This window comes from Melospiza melodia, chromosome 22 (genome assembly GCF_035770615.1).
Source record: "Melospiza melodia melodia isolate bMelMel2 chromosome 22, bMelMel2.pri, whole genome shotgun sequence".
Classification (NCBI taxonomy): domain Eukaryota; kingdom Metazoa; phylum Chordata; class Aves; order Passeriformes; family Passerellidae; genus Melospiza; species Melospiza melodia.
In genome coordinates this window covers 7,693,698-7,718,162 of record NC_086215.1, presented here as the reverse complement: position 1 = coordinate 7,718,162, position 24,465 = coordinate 7,693,698, and the positions used below count along the sequence as shown (strand labels likewise).

The following is a 24,465-nucleotide window of genomic DNA, read 5'->3' as shown; positions in this document are numbered from 1 at the left end:
CGTGCCCGCCGCCCGGAGCCGCTGCCGGCCGAACCCGCCCGGTGCCCGAGCGGCGGCGGGGCCGATCCTCGGCCCAGCGGAGACCGGAGCGGCCTCCGTGTGCCCGGGGCCAGCCGGGGCTGCGGCAGCAGGACCGGGAGAGCGTCCCGGTGCAGCGACACGGGGGGCACGCCAAGCACGTTAAATTAAATAAAGCCGCAATGTTAAAATAGATAAATAAATAAAGATAAGAAGGATAAACCGGCACGGAGCCGCAGGGCCGAGGTGCCCGCCCGCCGCCGGTCTGCGGCCCCACCGCCCCGGCCCAGCGCCGGTGCCCGAGGCTCGGCCCCTCCGTCGCTGCTGCCCGCTCGGGGTGCCCGTCCCGGGGCCGACCCGCCCGGGTTTGACGCAGTGACACCGAGCACCCTCGGCCGCGCCGAGCACGGCGGAGCCGCCGCCGGTGTTTCCTTAGTTTGCCTGAAACGCTGGCCCCGGGAGCGGTTACCTGCCGTGCCCCGGGCCCGGGGAAGGTCCGTCCTCCGTGCTGTGCCCCGAGAACCGTCCTGGAGCCCCGCCGGAGGAGGCGAAACCTCTGCTACAGATGTCCAGACACAATTCTTGGTTCGTACGGCTCCATCGCACAAGAATTGCGTTTGGACAATCAGGAGCGGAGATTCCCATCCCGGGGCTCGCGGGATCTTCCAGGGGGAATCCGGCTGGAGCCTGGAAAAGAAGGACACACCGGGCCCTGAGCCGGCTCCCGCCGCCCCCCGCTCCCGCTTCCCGGCCCCGCCGAGCCGCTGCTCCAGCCCCGACAAGTTTCGAGCGCAGCCGCGGCGTTTCGCATCCCGGGTTCCATTTAATGGCACCGCGAGGAGTTTAATTTTATCTACTTATTTCTTGCCCCTAAAAAAAAAAGAAATTAAAAAATAAAAATTTTAAAAGCAGCCTTATTAATAAAAAAAGAAGAAAAAAAAAAAAGAAAAAAAAAGAGAGAGAAAAAAATCCAACATAAAAAAAATTTTAAAGAAAAAAGAAAAAAAAAGGAACAAGAAAAAAAAATAGAAAACGAAAAGCGACGATCCATCGCTGCCGGAGCAGCGCCGGTGGAGCGGGGGCTCGGTGCGCCGGGGCTGGCGGCCGCGGCGGGGCTCGGTGCCTCCGGCAGCCGCGGGGGTGATGCTGCGGGCACCGACTCCGGCCCCGCGCTGCAGCCGCGCCGCTCCTGCCTTGGAGAATCCAGCAATTCCAAGCGGATCGCCTTCAAAATTCGTGCACTTTGAACAAATCTCCGAAATTTATAAATGACCGCTGGAGGGGAAATATTAATAATAATAATAATAATAATAATAAAAATAAAGGAAAAAGATGAAAAATCCAGGCTTCTTCCCCAGCCCCTCCTCACCGACCGGCGCCCACGAAGTTGGGAACAAATCCCCCCTCTCCAGGCGGGGAAAATCCCGGCCCGCTGCCGGCGCTTCCCCCGCCGATGCCGGTGCCGGTGGCCGCGGCCGCTCCGCGGCGGGGCCGGGCAGGTCGCCCCGAGAGCAGGCGGGGGCTGCGGGCGAGCGGCGGACCCCCGGCTGCCCGAGCCGCCCTCGGCCCCGGCGGCCCACGGGGCTCCGAGTTTCCACGGGGCGCGGAAAGTGCGTCCCGCGGGGGCGGAGCGGCGGCCCCCGCGGCTCGGCGGGGCACAGCGCCGGGGCTCCCGCGGCACCTGCTGCCGGCCCCGAGCCCGGCCGAGCTGCCGCGGCTCCGCCGCTTCCTCCACGCCGTATCCACCCGGGAGGGTCCCAAATCCGCCCGGGAGGGATGCGCACACCGGGGCTCTGCGGGCTGCGCCGGGGCCGGGCAGGGCTTTTAGTTGAACGGCACAACAATAAATGTGTTGCAGAGCCGGCGAGAAAAGAATGGGGATGACCTTCAATTGGTACTGGATTTGAATAACACCACGGGGTGATAAATGCCCATTGTGTTTTAGGAGTAATGAATCTCCACTGTCTCTATAGCACAGAAACAGCAGCTGCAACCTGGAGCCAGCCATCTCTTAAAGACACAGCTCCCCAAGCCCGGCTCCGGCCGGGCCCGCAGCCGCCGCTCCGCCGGGCCCGGGGCGCGGGGTGCGCTCTGCCCCGGGGGCTCCGCGCCCAGCCCCGGGCACGGCCGCCCTCGGCCCCACTCGGGGTTGCGGGGATCCCCCCGAGCCGCCGGGCAGAGCTGGGCCTGGGGTCCCCTCCCAGCCACTCGGCCCCCCCTGGAGACCCCCTCCGTTCTGCTGCCGCGGGAGCGACCCTGCCCGGGTACCCCCCGGGCTGCGGGGTCACCTGCACCCCAACTCGGCCCCCCAGCGGCAGGGAAAGTGCTGGGGATAAATAATGCTCATTGTTTTGCCCTAATGAATATTACCGAGGTGCCAGGCCGGCAGCTGCGGGCTCGGCCGGAGGAGCGGGGACATCGCCGGGGACCCCCAGCCCCAGCCTGCCCGAGGTCCCCGCAGCCAAAGGGAAGAGCCTGGAGGTGTCCGGCGCCTTCTCCACGGCTGCCTGTCCCCGCCCGGGGTGTCACAGGGGTCCCTGGGCAGGGCTGGACGGGAGCCTGGAAGTGTTCGCCATGGAGATCCCGCTTGTCCTCGCCTTCCCTCTGTCCTCACACCGGGACTGGGCACACGGGGACAGGGATTGGTGAGTGCTGGGACAGAAACTCCCGCAGCCCCAGGGATGCAGGGTGACCCCAGCCTCTGTCCCCAGCCCTCAGCAGTGTCCCCTGCCTTAGGCCTCACCCCTGGAGCCCAGGGGCAGCGTCAGAGGCTGTCAGGCCCAAACCCTGAGCAGGGCCCAACAGGGCAGCGATCTGCGGGGGGACATTGCTTCCCACAGAGTCTCTCTCCCTCCCTGGGAGGTTTTGCCCACCCTGAAGAGGCGTGAAGGTGTCCCAGGGCTTGGGAACAGCCCCATCCTCACAGCCCCTTCCCCGTGGGCCAGGGCCAGGGGGATGCCCAGCTCCTGCCACAGCCATGCATCTCCCTTGGAAAGGCTCCTCTGCATCCCAGCACATCCCTGCCAGCGCTAGTAGCAATAAACCCACTTCCTACGAGTGTGAAAACCAAAAGAAAGCCAGCATTTAATAAAAAGAAAAAAGAGCAGCAGCAGCTGAAGGGCCCTGAGCTGGGTTGCAGCCATTGCCTGGGACTGGCCACTCTGGGAAGCAGGAGCCATGCGAGGGAAGCCCCTGTCGCTGCTGCTCCGGGTGTTCTGGCATTGTTTTAGCCCCGGACCTTTTAACTTGTTTTAATTCCTAACGCTTCCCACCACCCTTTTTTTTTTTTTCTTTCTTTCTTTTTTTTTAAGTCTCTTTCCCAAATCTCAGCCGAGTTAATGAAGTTATGTGATCCTATAAATGTTAATTGTCTAAACTTCTCTCCCCCGTTTTTTTTTTTAGTTTTTTTTCTTTTTTTTTCTTTTTTTTTTTTTTTATCTCTCTCCTCCTTGCTGCTTTCTGCTCCACTTGTAATAAAGAAAATATCTTGGCTGGTCTTAGCCAGTTGCTTGGCAACCTCAATAGAAAAAAAGAGAACAGAATGTAACCAATCCCGAGACAACCGAAAGATTTTGGTGACATGTGACCTCTCGGAAAAGGGCAGCCTTAAACTGTCCCTTCTGTCCTTTGCTCTGACCATTAGGGTCTCTTGCCCTCCTTCCCCCCCGGTTCCTTACACCAATAAATATGGATTAGTGAAATACTTTTTCCCACACTGATGAAAAGCCGGGATTGATCTTTCCACCTCCTTTATCTACCAACCTGACAAGTTTCTAAACAAAATTAAGAGGGAAGAGGCGAAAGGAGCCCTCGCAGGTTGCGCGGCCGGGGATGGATCCTGCCCCGCCGTGGGTTGGGGGGTCCCCGCGGGGCGCTGGCGCCGGGGCCGCTCTGCTCAGCCGGGGAGAGCCCCTCGCACGGCTCCAGCCAGTTAACAAATTAAAATGTAGCTCTTTTAACCCAAAATGGGGGGGAAAATAAAGCCTTGGGCAAGCCCTGCTCTCCCTCGATGGGCGCCAGGGTGTCCTGGGCAGAGCCGTCCTGCTCCTCGCCGCGGAGCCCCGGCTCGGGGGAAGTTGTCTGCAAATTTCATCCTGGAAAAAAAAAAAAAAAAAAAAAAAAAAAAGGCAACAAACCCACAACATGATGTCATTGATGTCATTGGCTTTCTGGTGTAGCCCGCGGCGCCCCTCCACCTGCCGCGGGCGCTGCTTGGCCGGGAGCCTCGGCAGGAGCGGAGCCTCGGAGCGATGGTCCCAGCCCGGCACAGCCTGAGCGCTCGGGCATCGCCGCCGCCCTCCCGGCTCCCCCGGGCTCCGGGGCGGTCAATGCCTCTTTCACCAGCGCTTCCCCACTTCCCCTAAAAGCATCACCTTGCCAGCTCCCTTCCTCCCACCAGCTGCCAGGAAAAAAAATTAGGGCAAGGACAGGGAGCGAGAGCAAAACCAATGAACTTGTTTCCAGCTTTTCCTTCGGATCAGCCGTCCAGCACCGGGAGAAAAACATTTCTCCTGTAAAAACCTCCCCTCTCCGTGCAGGCTCCCATCCCGCCGTCCCGGGGACACGCTGGACACTCGGTCTCAGCTCGGCAGCAGAAGACACCGTAAGTCGCCTACTTAAACAGTTTCCTGATTTGTTTTTGTTTTTGTTTTTTTTGTGGGGCGGTTGTGCCACGGTTTAGGGGCTGAGACCCACGGGGATGGAGGAGGAGGGTGGGACAGGGGGCAGCTGCAAACAGGGGGGTTTGTGGGGGGCGCAGGCTGCGAGGTGCGGGCAGGGCGGGCACCGGGCAGGGCGGGCACGGGGCAGGGCGGGCACCGGGCAGGATGGGCACCGGGCAGGATGGGCACCGGTGGTGTCCGTGCCGGCGGTGCTGGGTGCCGGCAGCCCCGGGGTGCACAAAGCCCCTTTGAGCTCCTCACAGAGGAGCTGCTGATCCCCGGCCGGCCCTCGGAACCGGAATGGGCACTGCAGGGGAGAATGGAGCCCTGGGCACCCGGCAGGGCCGGCGGGGAGGGGAGCTCAGGGCTCTGGGTCTGGGACAGCTGCCCGTGGGGGCCTGGTCCCATCTGACCCCCAAAACACGGGCTGGTGCCCGGGGAATGGGGAGCTGCGGGGAGCAGGGGGTGCCTCAGCCATCCCACGTGGGGACGGGGACTCTCCCTCCCTCCCAGCGCGGGGCACAGTGACACCCACGAAGCCACCGGGCTGCGCTCTCCGGGGTGGCCGCGGGTACGGACTGGAGGGGCAAGTGGGACCAAATGGGACCCAGTGGCACCTGCTGGCACCCGGTGGGACCCGGTGGGACCCGGTGGGACACAGAAGGACCCGGTAGGCCCTGGCAGCCCTGCTGCCGAGGCCGGCTGGCCAGGCACAATACCCCGGCCCCTCTCCTGAGCCGCCGCCGAAGCCCCTTTCCCAGCGCCGAGCGCCTTTGTCTCGCCTTTGTGATGGAAAGAGCCCCCCCTCCTAAATCACTGCCCTGACACCCCCATTGTCTCCTTCCCAGGGAGGTTTGAAGCTCCCCCCCCCTCGAGGTCAGGAATGTGGCCGGTTTCTATTGGGACGGAGGAGCGGGGCTGGGTGGGGGGCTGCGGGGTCACGCCGGCTCGGCGGGTCAGCCCGAAAACAAAACCTTTTGAAATACCTACTCTCCATCACTGCCAACATTGTCCCCTGCCAGCGGGGGCCTGGCACGGCCCCTCGACGCCTCCAGCCCGGCCGCTGCCCACCCCAGCGGTCAGCAGCTGGGGGGGACAGAAGGGCATTGTGCCGGAGGGGACAGCTTTGTTTGCGGTCACAGCTGCCCCGGGCTGGGACGGCACCGACCGTCAGCCCCACCGGGGTGAGAGGAGGGAGGGACGGAGGGGACGGTCAGTGCATTGCGGGGGGACCCGCTCCTGGGGTACCCCTCTGTCGCTGTCCCTCTGAGCTGTGGCACTGGGGGGACACGGGGCAGCTCCCTGTTGTCCCTCAGGATGTGCAGCCTCTCCTAGCGTTGGTTTCCTGCCTCAGTTTCCCCTTGCTGTGGGAGGTGTCCCTGTGCCCGCTGACAGGTGCCTGGGGTCCCTTTGATACCCAGGGCACTGCTGGCCCTGGTGGCAGAAGATGTGGTGCAGACTGGGGAGCAAAGGGCCCATGCTGAGGCTGTGCCAGCTGTGCCACCCAGGAGGGGCAGGACTGGGCCACTGCAGGGCTTGGATGTGGCTCCAAGGGTGGCAGTGCCTTGCAGGTGGAGCAGAGCACGGATTCCTGCTCCCAGCAGGACATGAAGGACCCCCAGGAAGCCTTCACACCCCCAGGATTTCACAGGAAATCCCACCAGGAATACCCCAGTGGGTCTCCCAGCGGGTTGGGGTTTGGGGGATGCTGGCAGTGTGTCCCTGCTCCATTTAGAGTGGCACAAATCTCCCTTTCCCCACAGCCAGGATGAGAATGCTGCTCCCATCAGCTGCCTCGGCTCCTCTGGCACAGCCTCTCTTGGGTGGGCCAGAATCCCCCCGGGTGGCCAAAATCCCTCCCAGGATGGCCCAAATCCCCCCACGATGGCAGAAATTCCCCTGCATTTTTCTGTGTGGGAAGATCTGTGGGTTTTGCTCGCTGCAGAAGCAGCCTGGGAGGAGGAAAGTGGAGCAGGGCCCGTGGATGTGATGGGTTTAGCAGAGACCTGGAAGGAAAACGCAGCTGAGAGGGGAGCGCTGGCCTCCTGAGCTACCCAACAGCTGGGAGGTGGGGAAAACATCTGGAACAGCTGGAGTGGTGCAGGATGAGGGGCTTGCATTGCAGAGGGTGTGGTGGATTCACAGGCGCTCCCTTGGTTCAGAGTTCCCCCTGGGCAGGGAAGGCTCTGTGCCTCAGTTTCCCCAGCAGGAAACAGGGCTGATGTTTTGAGGCTGGGTAAGCCAAGGGAGGTCTGGAGAAAGCATGTCTGGAGGGGAGAGCATCATTTGGGCAATGTCACAGCCTGGGAATGGGGAATCTTGGGAGTACCATGGACTTTGGGCAGCTAGTTGGGTGCCCAGGATGTTTTTTCTTGTGAAAAAAAGATTAATAAAAAATGTTTTATTGACCAAGCGACTTGTAGTGGCCTTGGCCATGAACACACACTGAATTTCTGCATTTATAGATACATATATATCCATACATATCTTTATATATTTGCCTTTTGCAGCCAAGGTTGAGCCTTTTAAAGCAGAAAAACAGGAAGTTTGAGGGAACTGGAGCTTTTCAAAGCTTTGCTGAAAATCCTAGAAAATTTCAAGGAAGGGGCGGAGAGAGGTGGGAGGTAACCAAAATCCTCATCCCTGGGTCCAAGAGCAACTTTTTCCTGTAAAAAAAAAAGAAAACATACTCCTGTAAACTTTGTGCAGGGCTGCTCCTGCCTGGAGCCTTGGGGATGAGGTGTTTTCCAGGCAGGATGCTTGCAGGCTGATGCTGGCTCTGTACTGCAGGTATCACCATGAGTGCACGGAGCTGTGAGATGTCCTGAGCCCCCTGGGGACACCCTGGGCCCTGTGGGGACCTGCCAGCTGCCCTTCAGTCCCGCTCCTGGGGCACAGGAGCTGTCACAGCCACAGCACGGAGCTGGGTGGGCTGTCACCCTGAGGGGCACACAGCAGGAGCCCTGACAGGAATCTCTGTGTCCCCCTTAGCTCACCCAGGGTTGTTTTTGCCCCAAACTGCCCATAAGGTGCCTCTTGGCCATCAGTGGCCTCTGAGGGTCCATTGTGAGCAGCCAGGATGTGAGGGGAAGGCAGATTGCAGAGGCAGGGATAGTTCTGACCCCAGCTGAGCTTGGGAGGGCAGGCACAGGGTGCTCTGTCCCTCTGCCACTCCCAGCCTGTGTGTGTGCAGCACATTTCACTGGCCCGTGCCTCAGTTTCCCCGTGTCACAGGGGCAGCCCCCCTTCCTCTGCCTGCTTTGGGGGTGAAGGGGCTGTGGGAAGGGCAGGGCCCCCTCTCTTTGCTCTGGAACCCACGGCTGGGGAGTGTTGTGAGGGCTGTACAGGGCAGCGGGGCCGTGGCTGTGCTCGGCTGGCTGAGCTGTGTGGGGCGCCAGGGCAAGGGCAGGTCCAGTTGGGACCCTGAGGGACAATGCAGGGATGGAGGGATGAAGAGATGCAAAAGAAAAGGGATGCAGGGATGAAGAAGAGCAGGGATGACAGAACGGAGGGGTGAAGGGCTGGAGGGGTGTGGGGATCAGGGATATAGGGATGGTGGAATGCAGGGATGAAGAAAGGCGGGGAGAGAAGGTTACAGGGACGCGGGGACCGGATGCGGTTCGGGCCGGGCGCGGGCTCCCCGCCGAGGGCCGGGAGGGGGCAGCAGCGGCCGGAGCGGCGGGGGCGGTGCCGGGGGTGTCCCCGAGGGCCGCGGCTGTCCCGGGGCATTCCCGCGGCTCTGCAGCCCCCGCTCCCTCCCGGGCTGCCCCTCCTTCAGCCTCACGGGTGGGTCCCGACACGGACACGGGTGGGTCCGGCCCTGCTGGGCCCTGCTGGGCTCTGGGGCTCCTGCTCCTTCCCGCAGCTCCTCCATGGCTGGGAATTCCCGGCTGCGCTGGCGCCGAGCCCTTCCCGAAATCCTTGTCCGAGCCGGGCTGTAAACAGCATTTTTCTCTCCTTGCAGTCGCTGCCGGGTCCTGTGAGTCCCCCGCTCTCTCTGCTGATTCTTTCAGGTGTTCTGGATTGTTCGCTTCCCGACCCCTCTGCTGCACCCCAATGGAGCCCCGAGGGTACACGGAGCCGGCGACAGCAGCTGCCCGGGCACCCTGACCCTGGCACGGGTGGGCACAGTTCGGCCTCGCGTGGCACCCACCCGTGCCGCAGCAGGGCTCGGTGCCAGCGCAGTGAGAGCGGCCGGCATCGCCGTGGGGAGCAGCAATGTCTCCTGGCGGAGTCACGGCCCGCCCTGCAGGACACGAGCACCCCAGGCCTGCGCTGCTCCCGGAGCTGACGGATGTATTTATGGATTGGGTGGAAAACCAGAAGGATTGGTCAAACATCCCACAGGCCCCAGGCCTGCCCCTGCCCGCGGCTCGGACACGTCGCAGACACGCCTGAGGGCCTGGGAATGGCCAGCCATGGGGACAGCCATGGGGACAGCCATGGGGACAGCCTGGGGGGACACGGCTCACAGGGGTGGGCTGCCCTGGTGAGGACGGCAGCCATGAACCCACTCGCCATGCAAGCCCCCCTCAGCCACAAACCTCTCTGGCCATGATCCCTTGTCCATGAGCCCCCTGGCGATGCTGCCCCCGGCAACCCTTGGCCATATTGCCGCAAACCATAACCCCTCTCCATCCCATTGCCCACCCACCCAGGGCACCGTGGGGACCCGCCCGTGTGCCGCGGGGATGCCCTGGAGCATCCTCGGGAGGGGTCCCAGGGTGTCCCCGCTCTCTCACCCCCCAGCCATGGGCTCTGCGCGGCTCTGCACCGATTTCGGTTCTATTTAAGGCAGCCCGAGCCAGCCCGGCCCCCGGGGCTCGCTGCGGCGGCGGGGCCGGGCCGGGGCCGGGGGCGGGGGGTGCGCTGAGCACGGCGGGTCCCAGCCCGCCCCTTCCCCGCCCGCCGCCTCCGCCATGGGCGCCGCGGGGCCGCTCTGCGCCCTCCTCGTGCTGCTGGCCACCGGCACCGGCACCGGCACCGGCACCGGCACCGGCACCGGGCCGGCCCCACCGCGCCTGGTGCTCGCCCTCCTGGCCCGGAACGCGCAGCACTCGCTGCCGCACTGCCTGGGAGCCCTGGAGCGCCTGGACTATCCCGCGGGCAGCATCGCCCTGTGGTGAGGCTGCGGGACCCCGGGGGAGCGGGCAGAGAGTGGCACGGGTCCTGGGGGAGAACAGGGCTGTGGGGAATGGGCATCGCGGGGGAACCGGGATGCTGCAGCCACAGGGACCGCGGGGATAGCGGGGAGCCCCGGGGAACGGGGATGGGGGGGGAAGGAGGGTCCGGGGATTAGGGGAGGCTGTGAGGGGAATGGAGAGCGAGGATAGCAGGGACCCGGAGGAAAACGCGGGAGAGTGGGGGAACTGGGGGCTCTTGGGTGCACAGAACAGATTCGAAGGAATGGGGATCTTCAGGGGAAAGGGACCTTCGGGAGGAACAGGGACCCCGCTGGTGGCAGCGTCCCCAGCCCCACAATGCGAGGGGCGGCTCTGCCCCGTGTGTGGGACCCCGCAGGGCAGCGGGAGGGGCTCGGGCTGCCCGCGGTGCAGGGCTGCACCCCAGCCTTTCCCCTGGGGGAGCCGTGGGGCTGATGAGAGCGGGGACCCCCGGGCACAAGGGGATTCTGCATCACTGGGACAGGCTCTGCCGTCCCCCTCCCCGCCGGGCTCACTCTCGGGCTCCCTTTCCCAAATTCACCCCCAAGCCCCTTTCCCGTGCCGGGGGTTGGCTGGAAGAGGAGTCTCCTGTCTCCTCGCCGCGCCACTGCCGTCTGTCGCCTGAGCTTGTCGGAAACTTTTCTGCAGCTGCTTTGGCGGGGGAGCTGAGGCGGGGGATCCTGGCGGGGCTGAGGCGGGGGTCGGCTGCAGGAAGGGGAAGGGGAAGGGGAAGGGGAAGGGGAAGGGGAAGGGGAAGGGGAAGGGGAAGGGGAAGGGGAAGGGGAAGGGGGGTCCTCACCTTTACCCGCTGCACCCCCGGGAATCCCTGGCCACAGGATCCTGCAGGGAGTTTCAAGAGCAGCCCGTGGAGCTGGAGGGATACAGATCTTGCTTTCTTCCCTCAAATCCCCATGACACCAGTGCCTGGGGGATGTCCCGGGCTCTTTGACAGGTTCGAGGAGTTTGGGAACTTGGGGTTTGGCCCAGTGCAAGGTGGGCTCAGCTCTGTCTGTGCTGCATTGTTCTGAGGACAGGTGGGAGAGCTGGGAATGCTGATGGTGCCCAGCAAGGGAATATTCAGGAAGGGAGGTTTTTTGCTGTTGATTTTTTGCTGTTGAGTCCTTTCCTCTCACTGCTGGAACAGTGGGACGCACAGGGGTACTGTGGGGTGCAGGGACAGGGGGACAAAGCAGCTGTGCTGCTGTGCTCATGGTGGGCAGTCACAAGGCTGGGGTGAGGAGAACACGTCCAGGGCTGCCACCGGGATGCAGGGTGGCGGCTGTGGAACAGCCAGGGTGGCAGCGGCACCGAGGAAGAAATTAGCAGTTAGTGTTCCCCCTCCTGCCTGCACAGCCTTGGTTCCTTCAAATTACACGTTACATTCCCAGCAAGTCTGTCACTGGCTCAGTCTTTTGGTCCCATGAGCATTTCTAGTGCAGGGTGAGGTCCTGATTGTCCCTTGAGGAGGACCCCCAGAGGCTGATGTCCCCTCACTCCAGGTGTGCAACAGACCACAACTCGGACAACACGACAGCAATGCTGCAGGAGTGGCTGGGGGCTGTGGGGCAGGACTATCACTCGGTGGCCTTGAAGGTGCAAGAGGAGCCCAGGTGAGGCTGGATGGAGGCAGGTGTGGGCTGGGGGGCTCCTGGAGCAGCATCAACCCTCCCTGGCTGGGGACCAGGAGGAGCTCAGCGGAGTGGGGCTGACTCAGCCTGCCGGCACTAACAGCCTGCACCGAGTTTGTGCATTCCCAGCGAGTGAGGTTAACCCCTGCCTCCCCCTGCCCAGCTCCTACCCTGATGAGCTTGGTCCCAAGCACTGGAGTGACAAACGCTATGAAAACGTGATGAAGTTGAAGCAGGAAGCTCTCACCTACGCCCGGGAGCAGCAGGCAGACTACATCCTGGTAAGGGACTTGGGGCACTGGTGGGGTGGAGGCTGAGGTGGGCTTCTCCACGTCTCCAGAACCTGTGCTGTCTCTGCAGTTCATGGACACTGACAGCATCCTGACCAACAACCAGACCCTCAAGTTCCTCATGGCGCAGAACAAGTCAGTAGTGGCCCCCATGCTGGACTCGCAGACCTTCTACTCCAACTTCTGGTGTGGCATCACACCCCAGGTGGGTCCCCAGAAATCCCTGGAGAATGAGACAGCCCCGTGGTGGAGGAGCTCTCTGCCATGGAGCACTGTGGGGTGTGATACTGCAGGGCTTCTATCGCCGCACACCCGACTACTTCCCCACCAAGAACCGGCAGCGCCGGGGCTGCTTCCGCGTGCCCATGGTCTACGCCACCTTCCTGATCGACCTGCGCAAGGAGGAGACCTCACAGCTGGCCTTCTACCCGCCCCACCCCAACTACACCTGGGCCTTCGATGACATCATTGTCTTTGCCTACTCCTGCCAGGAGGCTGGTGAGGGTGATGGGGGTTTTGGGGGTGCAGGGGCTGGGAGGGCTGTGCTGCTCACCTGTCTCGTCTGGCAGGTGTGGAGGTCCACGTGTGCAACCAGCACCACTTTGGTTACATCAATGTTCCTGTGAAGGCCCACCAGACGCTGGAGGATGATCATGCCAACTTTGTGCATCTCACGCTGGAGGCCATGGGTGAGTGCCCATGGGTGGAGAGGTCCTGGAGGCCTCCAGGTCCTGACAGGGCTGTCAGCCCCAGCTCCCAGCCAGGGGAATCTGGGCTCCACTGTCTCCTCTCTCCACAGTGGATGGTCCCCCCATGCAGCGCTCCAGGCACATTTCTCTCCTGCCCAGGCCGCTCACAAAAATGGGCTTTGATGAAGTAAGTGCTCAGTGGAGCTGTTCGTGTTCCCCTGTCCATCCCTCTGGTTGTGTCCATCTCTCTGACTGCATCTATCCATGACAAAGACTGAGCCTCTGTCCCCATCCTGCAGTAGCCTGTGTGTCCCCCATGACAACATGTCCCATTGTTGGGGCTCTCCTCTTCCCAGATCTTCTTAATCAACCTGGTGCGGAGGCCAGACCGGCGGCAGCGAATGCTGGCATCCCTGCAGGAGCTGGAGATCATTCCACGGGTGGTGGATGCTGTGGATGGCAGGTGACCATGGGGGGACCACTCAGCCAGTCCCCTGGCGTCACCGTGGGGAGGGGACAGGGAGTGTCTGGTGGCACACCTCACTGATGCAGCCCCTTGCCTTGCAGCACCCTCAACAGCAGTGACATCAAGGTGCTGGGTGTGGACTTGCTGCCCGGGTACTACGATCCCTTCTCCGGCCGCACGCTCACCAAGGGCGAGGTCGGCTGCTTCCTCAGCCACTACAATATCTGGAAGGAGGTATGGAGCCACAGTGGCCACGGGGTCCCTAAGGGCCACCAGCAGTGGGCAGGGACCCTGTGAGCATCTCAGATGTCTGGAGGACCTGGGGAGAAGGGGTGTCCTGCAGGGTCAGTGGCCCCAGAGCAGTGCTGGGATGGCCCAGAGCGGTGCTGGGATGGCCCAGAGCGGTGCTGGGATGGCCCAGAGCAGTGCTGGGATGGGCTGGCACCTCTGTCCCCTCTCCCAGATCGTGTCCCGGGGCTTGGAGCGGTCGGTGGTGTTCGAGGATGACGTGCGCTTCGAGGCTGCCTTCCCAGCACGGCTGCAGCGGCTGATGGACGAGCTGGAGCAGGCACAGCAGGACTGGGACCTCATGTAAGTGCTGGAGCCAGGGAGATGTGGGGTGGGGGGCCCCAAGGCTGGCTCTCATGGCTCCCTGGCCACCCCACAGCTACCTGGGGAGGAAGCAGGTGAACGACGAGGATGAGGTGCCTGTGGAAGGCGTGCGGAACCTGGTGGTGGCCGGGTACTCGTACTGGACGCTGGCCTACGCCATCTCCCACCACGGGGCACAGAAGCTGCTGGCCACCAAACCCCTCTCCAAAATGCTGCCCGTGGACGAGTATCTGCCCATCATGTATGACAAGCACCCCAAGTAAGGAGCAGATTGTGCAGGAGGGTGCTGGCCTGGCCATGCCAATGTGGGACAATGTGTTTCTTCTCTGCCGTCACCACCTCACCCAGTTCCCCCTTTGCAGGCGTTACTCATGCTGGAGGAAAACATCTGTAGCATGAGCTCATTCTCAGCTCGCCGCTGCCTGGCCTCTGGCTGCTGGAAAATGGCCCTCTGCCAGCATGGGGTGGGGGAATGGGAATGGAGCTGGGGCTTGGTGTGGGCCCTGCACAGGGTCTTGGCCCCATGGCAAGGGGCAGGGAGCAGCCCCCTGTACCCTAGTGCTGGGGGGCTGTGCGGTTTCCTGCCCCTGGTTGAGGGTATCAGCCCCGATTTGGAGCCCTTTCATGCCCCTCTCTGGGGTGGGGGTCAGTGGAAAGGCTTTGTCTGGGCAGGGGGAGGCAATTTAGAGGGTGAGTGAGCACCAGTGGGTGGGTGGGTGTCCTGGGAGAGAAGGGATTGGGAAACCCAATGAGCAGGATGGAGCAAAACATGGATCGGGCATGTAAAAGGCAGGCTGGAGGTGGACGGAGGAACAGATTAGGGCTCTGCACATGCACCAGCAGCAGCTGGAAGCCCCCTGCTTGCAGGCATAACAGCACCAGACAGCTCTGTCTCAGGGCCAGCTGGATGCTGTGCCAGAGACCCACTCTGTGCCAAGAGCCGGCCCCAGCTGGTGGGGAGCCACAGGTCCTGTCCTCTCTGTAATCCCTCCACAGTCCCTGCCCAGCGTTCCCCGGCTCCATGCCTGCTACCCCACATCCCTCCCTATTCCCTGCCCTACATGGAGCCTTCCCTGGGTGGTTGATTTGATTTTCCCAGTGCTTTTTCTCCTCTGTCTGCTCCTCTGTAAGCCAGTTTTTTCTCTTGGGTCTGCTCCCCTTTCCCCAGTGAGGATTACAAGCGGCACTTCTCCCCACGGGACTTGCTGGTGTTTTCAGCTCACCCCCTCCTGGTTTATCCCACTCACTACGCTGGGGACAGCAACTGGCTGAGTGACACCGAGACCTCCACCATCTGGGATGATGATGCCAAGAAGACTGACTGGGCTGGCTCGCAGAAGACACTGAGGGACTCACGGGGCAGCGCTGGCCACCTCCGCTCCACGGCCCGTGACGAGCTCTGATGGTGAGCAAGGCTGTGAGACCCAGGCACAGGGGACAGAGCAGCTGGGGAGTGTCTCCCTGCACGTGCCATGTTCAGATGTGTCCCACATGCCTAGCTTGTTTTTGTCATGGGGCAGCAGCTCTCCCTGTCAGACTCAAAGCATTGGGAAACAGGGACCAGACTGTCTCTTCCAGGTGGGGAAAGGGGTGGGGACACAGATGTCCCATGTGAGGCTGCACTGGGCTGGAGGGGATTTGGGGACAGGGCCCTCCATCCCCCTGAGTCCATACTGCTCCCCAGCCCCTCAGATGAGGAAGGGAGAACGCTCCTTTTCCTGCTGCAAAAGTGTGGAAGGAGCTGTGGCATCTCCCAGGGGAACGTTTCAGCCCAGCACTGCTTGCTCCCCTCAGAAGTGTGTCTCCTTGGGGCTGTGGCCATGCAGGCAGGCAGGCGACCCACACTGGCTCAGCCCCAGGGCAGCATGGACACAGTTAATGCTGGGTCAGACTTTCCCTGCCTGAGGTTGCTTGTCCTGGCAGCAGAAGTGCCCTGGGAGCTGCCAGACCGGGGGAGGCTGGAACACAGCCCTCCCACTGCCTCGCTGCAGGCGTGAACACGCTGGGGCTGCTCCTGCCGTGACCACTGATGTCTGTGTCCGTGCCTCCTAGGGATGAGGGACTGTGATCCAGCTGGGAGCACCAGGGGCAAGGACCTTTTACTGCCCACTCCCACTCAGGAGATGCAGCTGCCCTGGACAGAGCCCCACAGGGTTCTTCGAATCTGCATGTGACGAATCCACCCAAGGCAGGATCTGCCCCAGGAAAGCCTTTCCCTGCCAAGTGGAGAGACCAGAGGAGCGCTGTGCTCCATCTCTGCTGAGGACACATCTCCAGGACAGTCCCAATCAATGCCAACTCTGCCATCTCCACCAGCCTGGACTTTGGGGAGTGGACTTTGGGCTGGCACACGTGGTGGCCTCCTGCCACTGACTGGGCTTGTCCCTCGTGCCGTGCCTGGGTGGAAGCCCAGGGAGGATTAAAGCAGACTGACTGAGCTGGTGTGCTGGGTGCTGGCATTGCCCCAAGATCCCAGGTGTCACCCCAGTGCTGCAGATGAGAGGGTCTGACAGTTCCCCCAGCTGGGAACTTTGGGAATAAAATCTGTAAGGGGGAAAGAGAGGGAAGGAGAGAGGTGGGGGGAGGGAAATTGAAGCTCACCCTTGGGGTCTGGGTGGGAAAGGTGGGTGGCATCTTCACAGAGCTCAGCTCTCCCCTGGGAGTGTAGGTGATGGAGCAACAGGTGGAGGCCTTGCTAGCAGACACCCAGAGAGGTCTGAGACTACCAAGGGATTCGGGAAATCATCATTTGGGGCAGGTTGAACAGCTACAGCAGGGACCTTTGGAAGGAAAACAACCAGCTGCAGATCACACGGGACCTGAAGAGCCGAGTGGATCTCCTGGAGAACAGGGAGGAGAAGGCCAAGTGCCTGTTCTGTAAGTGCGGGGTCCCAGCCAGTGTAGACATGGGTGAGGAATGGATGACAGGTTGGGCACACTTTTGCTTCCCAGCTTTTCCCCTGGCCCAGGCAGCCTCAGTGCTCCAGGAGCTGGGGATGGAGAGAAGAATGTCTGGTGCCAGCTGGAGCAGAGCATGGAAGCGACAGAAACGCTGTGGTATACGTCAGCCAGCAAGTGTCCCGTGCTTGTTCCATCCTGCTGGGATGCAGGAGAGGAGCTGCCTTTGCTGGGTGTCTCAGTGTTCCTGGGTACAGAGCTGGGCAGGCCATGCTGGCACACCCAGCACTCTGGGACACAGCAGTGGTGAGGACACACTGCCTCAGGCTGTGCTCTCCACGAGACCTGCAACGGCTCTGCGGGAAGCCAGAACTCCTGCAGCTGTTGGAAACTCCACAGTTTCAGCCAAAACCACTGAACTCAAAAACACTGTGAGGCCAGCCCTGAAACTGCTGCAGCTCAGTCAGAGCAGCACGCTATGGGATTCCAGGCTCTCTGTGCTTGCCAGTTTCTCAGCAAGACTGAAGTGCCTTTGGACTCTACAGAGGTAGCTCCTATTGCTCCCCATTTCTCACTAGAAGCCTCCCTCCAGGCTGTGCTGGTCAAACAGGGATGGGAACACGGATTTGATCTGCAGTGCCAACCAAGGACAACCCAAGCTTGGCAAGCGGCGCATGGAAGAGAGGCAGGAGCAGGCCAGAGTCAGGGTGAGGGTTTATTTCATTTCTGTGCCAAACTGAGGCGTGGAGCCTCTGCAGGGATTCAAGTGGGACACGAGCTGCCTGGATTGGTGTGGGCATGGAAGGAGGCTGCCCCAGCTCCCAGCCAGGCTGGGCCGGCTCTGCTCCAGCTCCTTGGTCACTCCAGAGTGCCTGCAGCACCCTGTCCATCAGCCACAAGGGTCCTGGGGGTTTGTGTCAGCCCCTGTCCCCTGGCTCTGCAGGTACTCGGCTCTGGATGTGCTCCAGCAGGCAGGTCACTGCCTGGGCCAGGATCTGCTCCAGCTTCTCCCTCTCCCCAGCACTGAACGGAGACAGGACATAGTTGGGCACTGTCACGTCACCCTCTGGCCGCCCGATGCCGATCCTGAGCCGGGTCATCTCCTGGGGAGGAAGGGAGAGAGCTGGGGGAGCTTCCCCTCAAGTGTGCAGGCAGAGTTAGGCACAGTGACAGTGCTGAGTGGGGCTGGGCAGTAAGGGAACAGCTCCTCATGTTTTCCAGGTGGTTTTGAGTGCTTGCTCCAAGAAACATAATTTTGGAAGAGGCTTTAGCTGGGCTGTGCTGAGATCCCAGGCTCCTGCCAGGGCTGGCAGAGGCACTCCAGCTAATTGTTTCCATGTCCTCCATGGCGGCCAAACAGACAACAGCCCTCCAGGATGACGGGGAAGGAGAAAAGGGGGAGAAGGGAGCAGGGGCTTGTCTAAGAGGAATCAGAAAACTGGGAGTGGGGGAACAAGCCGTGCATTGAGGGGGGCACAGGATTGATCCCCTTCACCTGACACTCACTCACGTTGGACTGCAGAGCACTGATGCAGGATTGGACCCCATTGTGTCCCCTTGAAAGAGAAAGAGAAAACCCACACTTAGTTTGTAAGAGACACCCTCCCCATGTAGCCCTGGGTCTCCTGCTGCATGAATGTGGGAACGTGGTCCCAGCCAAGGGCTGCAGTCCCCATGTCCTGATTCTGCAGGAACATCCAGCCCTGGGGGCTCAGAGCAGTTGGCTGGGGGATTTAGGGAAGCAGGGCTAGGACAGCACATTCTGTGTGTGTCAGCTCTTGTCACAGCTGGTGCATGTGTGACTGAGCACTGGAACCCAGCACCGTACCTGCCCCATCCCGCAGTGGAAGCTTTCCTAGGTTAAATGTCTGGTACTGGGCAGGCACAGTAGAGGCAGAGTGCTATAAAAAATCCATGTGGGCTGAATCCAGCCCATAGCTGCTTCCAGGAGGCTCCCTGCCCTCCCTGCCAGGGCAGGAACTGGGAGGCTGCCCAAACAGCCAGCTGTTGCCTCTGCAATAGATCGAGTCCAGGACAAGAGCTAAAACATTGCAAGGCTGGAGCCAAGAACAGCCCATGAACGTGTATGGGCATGTTAAAGCCTCAAACCAGCTCACACCATCAGGGAGCTGGGGCTACCCCATACCTTGCGCTGCCTCCCAGCTTGATTGCCACCTTGCCCAGGGCCTTGTCCAGGTCGTCGTGAACCAGGTAAATGTCTCCGGGGCCAAGGCTGTAGATCTCAGCTTTGGAAACAGAAATACAACCTAAGAAATGAGGGGAGACAGACTCACCAGGCCCTGACTCTGCAGAGTGGGGCTGTAGTGAGCCTTGGAGGGCAAGGAGACAGCAGGGCTGTCACAGGGGGCTGGCGCCACTAGAGGCTTTGGGGCTGACCCAGTTGCTCACCAGCACTGGCAACGCTGAGCCCATTGAGGTTCATGAACCTCCGTGGCTTGAGGAGCACCAGCTCCAGGCCGTGGGCTGTGGCCAGGGCCACATCAGCACAGCACCGCTTGTCCACTCGCCAGCCCTCGGCCACCGCCAGCTGCCGGGCCAGCCGGTCCAGCACCTCCATGCCCACGCTGTGCCGTGTGCCTCGCATCCCGTAGTTGCCCAGGCCGGCCACCTGCATGACAGCTGTCAGCAGGGCTCTGACAGGCTACCATGAGGCCCTTGTCCCTGCACGGGCCTGATCCCCTCCAGCATGGCTCACACCTGCTCCCTCCATGCTCCCCGCAGCTGGCCGGGTCCTCACAGTCTCAATCCCCACAGCATTCCCTTCACTCTTCCTTCGGTGCCTCCCTCACAGCCCTGATCGTGCTGCCGGTGTTCGCCCATGAACTGATCCTCGCCGGCACTGCCCTCACAGCCCCGCTCCGTCTGCTCGGTTCACAGTCCTGATCCACCCTGTTCTCCTCACAGCCCCGTTCCCCCGTTCCTCTCACAGTCCAGCTCCATGTGCTCCCCTCACAGCTCCGATTCCCGTTTCCCTCACAGTCCATCTCCATTCGCTCCCCTCACAGCCCCGATTCCCGTTTCCCTCACAGTCCATCTCCATGCGCTCCCCTCACAGCCCCGTTCCCCGTATTCCCCTCACAGTCCAGCTCCATGCGCTCCCCTCACAGCCCCGATTCCCGTTTCCCTCACAGTCCAGCTCCATGCGCTCCCCTCACAGCCCCGTTCCCCGTACTCCCCTCACAGTCCATCTCCATGTGCTCCCCTCACAGCCCCGTTCCCCGTATTCCCCTCCCAGTCCAGCTCCATGCGCTCCCCTCACAGCCCCGTTCCCCTCACAGTCCAGCTCCCCCCGCCCTCACCATGGCGCGCGGCCCCGCCCGCCCCACGAGCGCTCGCGCGCTCCCCGCCACCTCCGCCGCCAGCATCGCCCTCCTTGCCCGCGTGACGTCACTGCCCCGCGCCGCTCAGCGCCCCGCCCACATCGCCATCTTGGTTACGGGCAGCGCCGCCATCTTTCTAGCGGGCGGCGGGGCGGTGTCACGGGCGGTGTCGCGATGCCGGGGCGGTGTCGTGGGTGGTTTCGCGGTGTCGCCGCTGTGATAATGCCCCGCGGGCCGGCTGGTTGTGGTGGGGACGGTGAGGCGCGTTAAAGGGCGCCGCGGCCTGGGAACCCCCCCCTCCCATGGAGAGCGGCTCTGCAGTGTCCCCGGGGGACTCGCGGGAGCAGCGAATGCCCAGCACTGGGCCCCGCGGTTTGTGTGTCGGTGCCCGTTCCGTCTCCACTCACCCGGCCAGCAGGGCACAGCTTTGTTCCAGGGCACCGGGACCGTTCCCCAGCCCAGCAGCACATCGCTGTGCTGGAAATTGGAAATCTTCCAAGTTCTTCCACACTACCCGCAGTCAGGAATCCATGTAAACACTTAAACTGTTTCATCCTTATAAGATTTATTTTAAATTAGAAATTCGTATTTTTGCAAGAGGCAGAATTTTTTGCCTCTGACTTTGGGCCAGCTCTTGGGTGGTGTCTAAAATCCCCAAAGCTCAGGCCTGGAGCTGGCATGGTTCCCAAGCACTGGCAGCTCATTTCCATACAGGGAACAAACAGAGCTTTGGAATATTTGCAAAGTGCCCTTACACCCATCCCTCTGGTTCCCCTGACCTCTTATTCCATAACAGCATAGAGGACATTAAAATCAGGGCAAAAGCCAGGCTGTGCGTCCCCTGCTTGGCAGTCTGGAGCACTCATCTTCTCTAACTTGTCCCCAGGTCCCCACTGTGACACTCCCCAGAAGCTGAATGGCTGCTGGCCCAGCCAACGCCTGCAAGGTCTGACCAGCACAAGGATGTACAAGGAGCTCCACAGCTCATAGCACCAACTCTGCTGGAGAAACCATCAGTGAATAAAAGGAATTTTCAAAACCGTTAGCAGCACTGTGGGCTCCTCTGGAGGTAGGATGAGATTCTTCACGGCTGGTAAAACAAGCAAGAAGTCTTTTGTTGTTGTTTTCCTGGTTTGCTACAGGGAAATCCTTTGGCCCTTAGGGGAAACATGGATGAAGGGGTGGCAGGGGAGCCTGGCTCATGGCAGATCAGGTGTTCCCCTCTCCCACATTACCCCTCTCATTGGTGTTGAAGCTACCAAGCACCTATTCACAGTGAAAGGAAACTGGAATGTGGGTGGCTCTAAAACTTCCTTGAAAAGAAACCTTGGTTGCCATGTTGAGGTGTTCACAGGAGTCAGCACCAGTAGGTTGTGCCAAGGAGCTGAGGCACAGCTATGCTTAAAAAGGTTTAAAAAAACCTGTTAAAATGCTGTAAGGAAGAAATATTCTTATATGGGCTCAGAATCTTAACCTATTGGGTATCAACAGCTGCCAGAAGTGGAGAGAGCTCTGGAGGGGTGCTGCTGACAGGGTGAGGACCTCCCTGACACTGCAGACCCTCTCAGCATCTTCCCCATGTCATCACACATGTCTCAGGTGGTGGATCCACCTTTACCTGGCCAAGAGTCAATCAGTAAAGTGCTTTAAATTACATAATTTGCACCTGGTCCTGCAGCTGCATCCTGCAGCGGGCTCCTTGGAGCTGGAGAGAGCTCAGCAGGAGAGCACTTGTGCTGTGGGGAGTGACACACACACCATTCCCACTGCACATCCCACCAGCCCTGGCTGCTTTCCAGCTCCATGTGGATCTCAGAGAGGCCCTTGCCAGTGACTAGAAGAAAAAACTGATGCGAGAGGCCACAGTTTTGCAGCCTGTTGATGAGAATAACTTCTCCTCTTCTGGGAAGTAGGGGATGCTGTCAGCCACCTCCTGGACGACATCTGGCCGCACCTCGAGGCCTTGCTGGACGAGCTCACTGACAACACACTGCTTCACGTGGTGGTGCTTCAGTGGGAGGAAAGGCACAACAAAATCAATGAGATGCTCATTAATGATCCCAGAATTCCAGAAGCCACCTGCACAAGGAAAGGGAGAGAAGGTTTTACCTTCAGAGAGGCTCTGCAGTCCCTGCAATTCAAAGAGCTGCTTTGTGTGAAGTCAAAGTACTCTGCTGAGGAGAGATCTCGCTGGTTTTGAACCCATCAGTTGTCACCTCCCCCCCCGAACAGAGTTTCTTCCCCCAGAAATGGGGGGATTTACCTTGTCTAGTCAGAATTTAAGCTGTGCTCCCTGTGCTAGGGGCAAGGCAAGCAGATGCAGGCAGGCAGTGGGGATCAATATAGCTCAGTGCTGTTCTGGCAGGTGTGCTGTGCTGTCTGCCAGCCCCCAGCTGCAAACACACCTTGTCTCCCAAGAACTTTGCTAAATATGGCAACAGGTCTGCTGGCTCAGAAGGAAGGAAACCTCAAGGGGATCACAGTTCCAGTTCCTCAAAACCCCCTTGTCCCTTTCTGGTTGCCTGGGAGGTAGCAGGTGGTGTGGGTGGCTTCCTAGATCAGGCCTGGCTGCCTGTGCTGGGCTGTAGGGCTACAGGAGGAGCTCAGCTCCATGGACTCACTCTCAGGGTTTTCAAACACGGCCTTGGAGATGGCTGGCTCCAGGTCCTGCAGGCTGATCTCCTCCCGGTCCTTGCGGGCACGCCACAGAGCCAACGTCACGTTGTTGATTTGCTCCCCTCCTGCATTGCTGCACAAGAATGAGAGCCTTATCCACTGTGCAGCCAGGAAAACGGTGTCTCAGGTGGCACCTGACACCCACCAGCCTGCAGAGTGCAAGCCAGCAGCTCCCAGCTGCCTGGCCCAAAATAACTCCTCTAGAGGCAGCCAAATAACAAGCAGAGGAGGCTTTTTCACACTCTCCAGATCTGTCTGTTCACTGTGAGATTGCATCTCTTGGCATTTGGAGAGGCTCAAGGCTTGGAGAAGGAAAGGCAAAGCAAGCCTGTGCCCTGAGGTAGGTGCAACCTTTGCCCAAATGGGCAGCAGTGAGCTGGAAGGGCCCATGGAGAGGCCTCTCTCACCTGATGAAGATGAAGATGGCTTTGCGGTAGTTGGTGCCGTACACAACCCACGAGGGCCCCAGGAACGGGATGATCACATCAATCAGGCCTGGGTGCATCTTGTCCATCTCATCAAAGAGGAACGCTGAGCGTCCACAGCTGGTCAGGTTCCCCCGGATCCAGCGCCTCAGGCTTTCCTAGGAAAAACCCCACAAGTGTGAGGCAGTGAGAGGGCCAGGAAGGCTCAAACAGCCCAGAAAAGGCTGAGCAGGAGCTCAACACAGCCAGAGGTGCTGAGAGCAGCGTGTCCCTGCACAGCACCACACACTTGGAGCTGAAACACCTAGTGCTGGGGAGGCCCCTTTATTCTGGATTTCACACAGTGGTGTTTACCAGCTTTTTAAAACCACTGTAGATCTTTTTATACAGATTTAAAGGAGGAGGCAGCACACTAAAGCTGGATATTCAGACTCCTACAGCTCCCCACGTTCTTCTCATTCCCTGTTGTATCCACAGTTCCCAGCTTCTTACCAGCTCCTGTTCTAATGTAGAAACATGTGCCTGCACTGACCCAGAACAGCTCTTTATCATGGCTGAAGGTACCTCCCAGCCCACACAAAACCACTCACATTGCCTGGGGGCATGTGAAACTCCTCACTGAAGCACTTCAGCCAGGAAGGGATTTACTTTCCCAAAAGCATTTCCTCTAAGGACACAATACAACAAATAACTTCTCCAAACGCCCAGAAACTAAAGGTCCAGGTGTGCTGAATTCCCACTCTGCTGAAAATCTGGCATTTTGATTTCTCTCTTTTCTCAGCTCTAAGAATGGCACCATGGAGAGTCTGGAGCTGCTGTGAGGGAGCTGTGTGCTCTGTGAGAGGGGATTACAAGTCTAGTGATATGCAGGTTTTTACAGCCATCAGGCTGTTTGGAAAGCAATGGGAAAATTTTAGTGCCTTTCATCTAAGCCAAGCACTTTTGTTTGTGTGTTCAAAGAGCTGTGTAAATATTTAAGAATGAGAACACGATCAGGGCAGGGACTGCTGTGGAGAGGACGAAAGTAATAACTGAGTATATTGCAGTTACTAGTGCATCCTTCAGCCAGTGTATGGAGCCACTCTCTCAGCTATGTTTGTCTGAGAGGTTAAAACAAAGAGCTTTTATTCCTGCTGCACTTCAGGAAACAGCTTGAATACATATGTACAGAGGATCAACCCAGACACAGCCAAACCCCCCCAGTGAAGTGGCACTGCTGAGCAGTGTCCCTTACCTTGTACTGCTCTATGTGCTCAGCGTGGGGGAAATGCACGATGGGGGAGAAGTGGTGAACATAGGGGCTCTGCAGCCCCCCCTGGAAGAGGTAGCGGATGAGCATGGAGCTCACGTAGGTTTTGCCTGTTCCTGTGGAGCCGTGGAAGGACATCACGAGTGGTTTCACCGGGTTCGGGTTCTCCAGGAACCCCCTCAGCCCCTTCATCACCTGCTGCCTCACCAGGGGCTGCCCCACCAGGTTCGTGGCCAAGTCGAACTCCAGCCCTGAAACGAAGTGAAACCAGGACTTGGAGAACGCGGCTTGTCACCGCTGCCTGTCCCGTCCCTGGGGCCGCCCCGCTGGGCCCCTCATCCCCGGCTGAG

General features: G+C 60.3%; 4 protein-coding genes and 1 long non-coding RNA gene across 8 annotated transcripts; 3 read left to right on the top strand and 2 right to left on the bottom strand.

Moving 5' to 3' along the window:
* Positions 1-1,471: 1,471 nt before the first annotated feature.
* Positions 1,472-9,476, top strand: LOC134428326 (collagen alpha-1(III) chain-like). The gene is made up of 4 exons (XM_063174999.1): positions 1,472-1,628; positions 1,992-2,282; positions 4,197-4,621; positions 8,693-9,476. Exons 1-4 carry the CDS (start codon positions 1,472-1,474, stop codon positions 9,170-9,172), a joined length of 1,353 nt encoding a protein of 450 aa, XP_063031069.1. The 3' UTR covers positions 9,173-9,476.
* A 197-nt stretch (positions 9,477-9,673) lies between these two features.
* On the top strand, positions 9,674-15,963 carry CERCAM (cerebral endothelial cell adhesion molecule). 2 transcript variants are annotated; one of them, XM_063174610.1, is made up of 13 exons: positions 9,674-9,801; positions 11,341-11,451; positions 11,633-11,750; positions 11,830-11,964; positions 12,053-12,257; positions 12,329-12,448; positions 12,559-12,635; positions 12,805-12,911; positions 13,016-13,148; positions 13,378-13,505; positions 13,582-13,785; positions 14,695-14,931; positions 15,579-15,963. In XM_063174610.1, the coding sequence occupies exons 2-12, from the start codon at positions 11,378-11,380 to the stop codon at positions 14,927-14,929; spliced, it is 1,536 nt and encodes a 511-aa protein (XP_063030680.1). In that variant the 5' UTR covers positions 9,674-9,801; positions 11,341-11,377; the 3' UTR covers positions 14,930-14,931; positions 15,579-15,963. The 2 variants fall into 2 exon arrangements, with proteins under 2 accessions (XP_063030680.1, XP_063030681.1); XM_063174611.1 differs by lacking the exon at positions 9,674-9,801 and having other exon boundaries at positions 10,642-11,451.
* A 1,158-nt stretch (positions 15,964-17,121) lies between these two features.
* PTRH1 (peptidyl-tRNA hydrolase 1 homolog) lies at positions 17,122-19,507 on the bottom strand. 3 transcript variants are annotated; one of them, XM_063174527.1, is made up of 5 exons: positions 19,143-19,507; positions 18,834-19,053; positions 18,571-18,691; positions 17,935-17,980; positions 17,122-17,527 (listed from the first exon to the last, which is right to left on the bottom strand). In XM_063174527.1, exons 2-5 carry the CDS (start codon positions 19,027-19,029, stop codon positions 17,342-17,344), a joined length of 549 nt encoding a protein of 182 aa, XP_063030597.1. In that variant the 5' UTR covers positions 19,030-19,053; positions 19,143-19,507; the 3' UTR covers positions 17,122-17,341. The 3 variants fall into 3 exon arrangements, with proteins under 3 accessions (XP_063030597.1, XP_063030594.1, XP_063030595.1); XM_063174524.1 differs by having other exon boundaries at positions 18,834-19,507; XM_063174525.1 differs by having other exon boundaries at positions 18,571-18,670; positions 18,834-19,507.
* On the top strand, positions 18,274-20,810 carry LOC134428123 (uncharacterized). Its single transcript, XR_010030326.1, has 2 exons — positions 18,274-18,635; positions 20,652-20,810. It is a non-coding gene; the product is annotated as an uncharacterized LOC134428123 (long non-coding RNA).
* Positions 20,314-24,421, bottom strand: TOR2A (torsin family 2 member A). Its single transcript, XM_063174523.1, has 4 exons — positions 24,101-24,421; positions 22,849-23,024; positions 22,387-22,514; positions 20,314-21,844 (listed from the first exon to the last, which is right to left on the bottom strand). The coding sequence occupies exons 1-4, from the start codon at positions 24,305-24,307 to the stop codon at positions 21,600-21,602; spliced, it is 756 nt and encodes a 251-aa protein (XP_063030593.1). The 5' UTR covers positions 24,308-24,421; the 3' UTR covers positions 20,314-21,599.
* Positions 24,422-24,465: the final 44 nt, after the last annotated feature.

Excerpts from the sequence above, each read along its gene's own strand:
- TOR2A (XM_063174523.1), bottom strand. The coding sequence starts at position 24,307 with ATGAAGGGGCTGAGGGGGTTCCTGGAGAACCCGAACCCGGTGAAACCA. Across the intron at positions 22,515-22,848 it reads GCCATCTTCATCTTCATCAG|CAATGCAGGAGGGGAGCAAA; the intron begins GTGAGAGAGGCC and ends ATTCTTGTGCAG. Across the intron at positions 21,845-22,386 it reads CGTGTTTGAAAACCCTGAGA|GTGGCTTCTGGAATTCTGGG; the intron begins GTGAGTCCATGG and ends TTCCTTGTGCAG.
- CERCAM (XM_063174611.1), top strand. The coding sequence starts at position 11,324 with ATGTCCCCTCACTCCAGGTGTGCAACAGACCACAACTCGGACAACACG. Across the intron at positions 11,751-11,829 it reads AGCAGGCAGACTACATCCTG|TTCATGGACACTGACAGCAT; the intron begins GTAAGGGACTTG and ends CTGTCTCTGCAG. Across the intron at positions 12,636-12,804 it reads CAAAAATGGGCTTTGATGAA|ATCTTCTTAATCAACCTGGT; the intron begins GTAAGTGCTCAG and ends TCCTCTTCCCAG.
- PTRH1 (XM_063174524.1), bottom strand. The coding sequence starts at position 19,059 with ATGCAGGTGGCCGGCCTGGGCAACTACGGGATGCGAGGCACACGGCAC. Across the intron at positions 17,981-18,570 it reads AAGCTGGGAGGCAGCGCAAG|GGGACACAATGGGGTCCAAT; the intron begins GTATGGGGTAGC and ends TTCTCTTTCAAG. Across the intron at positions 17,528-17,934 it reads TCAGTGCTCTGCAGTCCAAC|GAGATGACCCGGCTCAGGAT; the intron begins GTGAGTGAGTGT and ends CTTCCTCCCCAG.
- LOC134428326 (XM_063174999.1), top strand. The coding sequence starts at position 1,472 with ATGCCGGTGCCGGTGGCCGCGGCCGCTCCGCGGCGGGGCCGGGCAGGT. Across the intron at positions 1,629-1,991 it reads GTTTCCACGGGGCGCGGAAA|CACAGAAACAGCAGCTGCAA; the intron begins GTGCGTCCCGCG and ends CTGTCTCTATAG. Across the intron at positions 2,283-4,196 it reads GCGGGAGCGACCCTGCCCGG|CCCGCGGCGCCCCTCCACCT; the intron begins GTACCCCCCGGG and ends TTTCTGGTGTAG.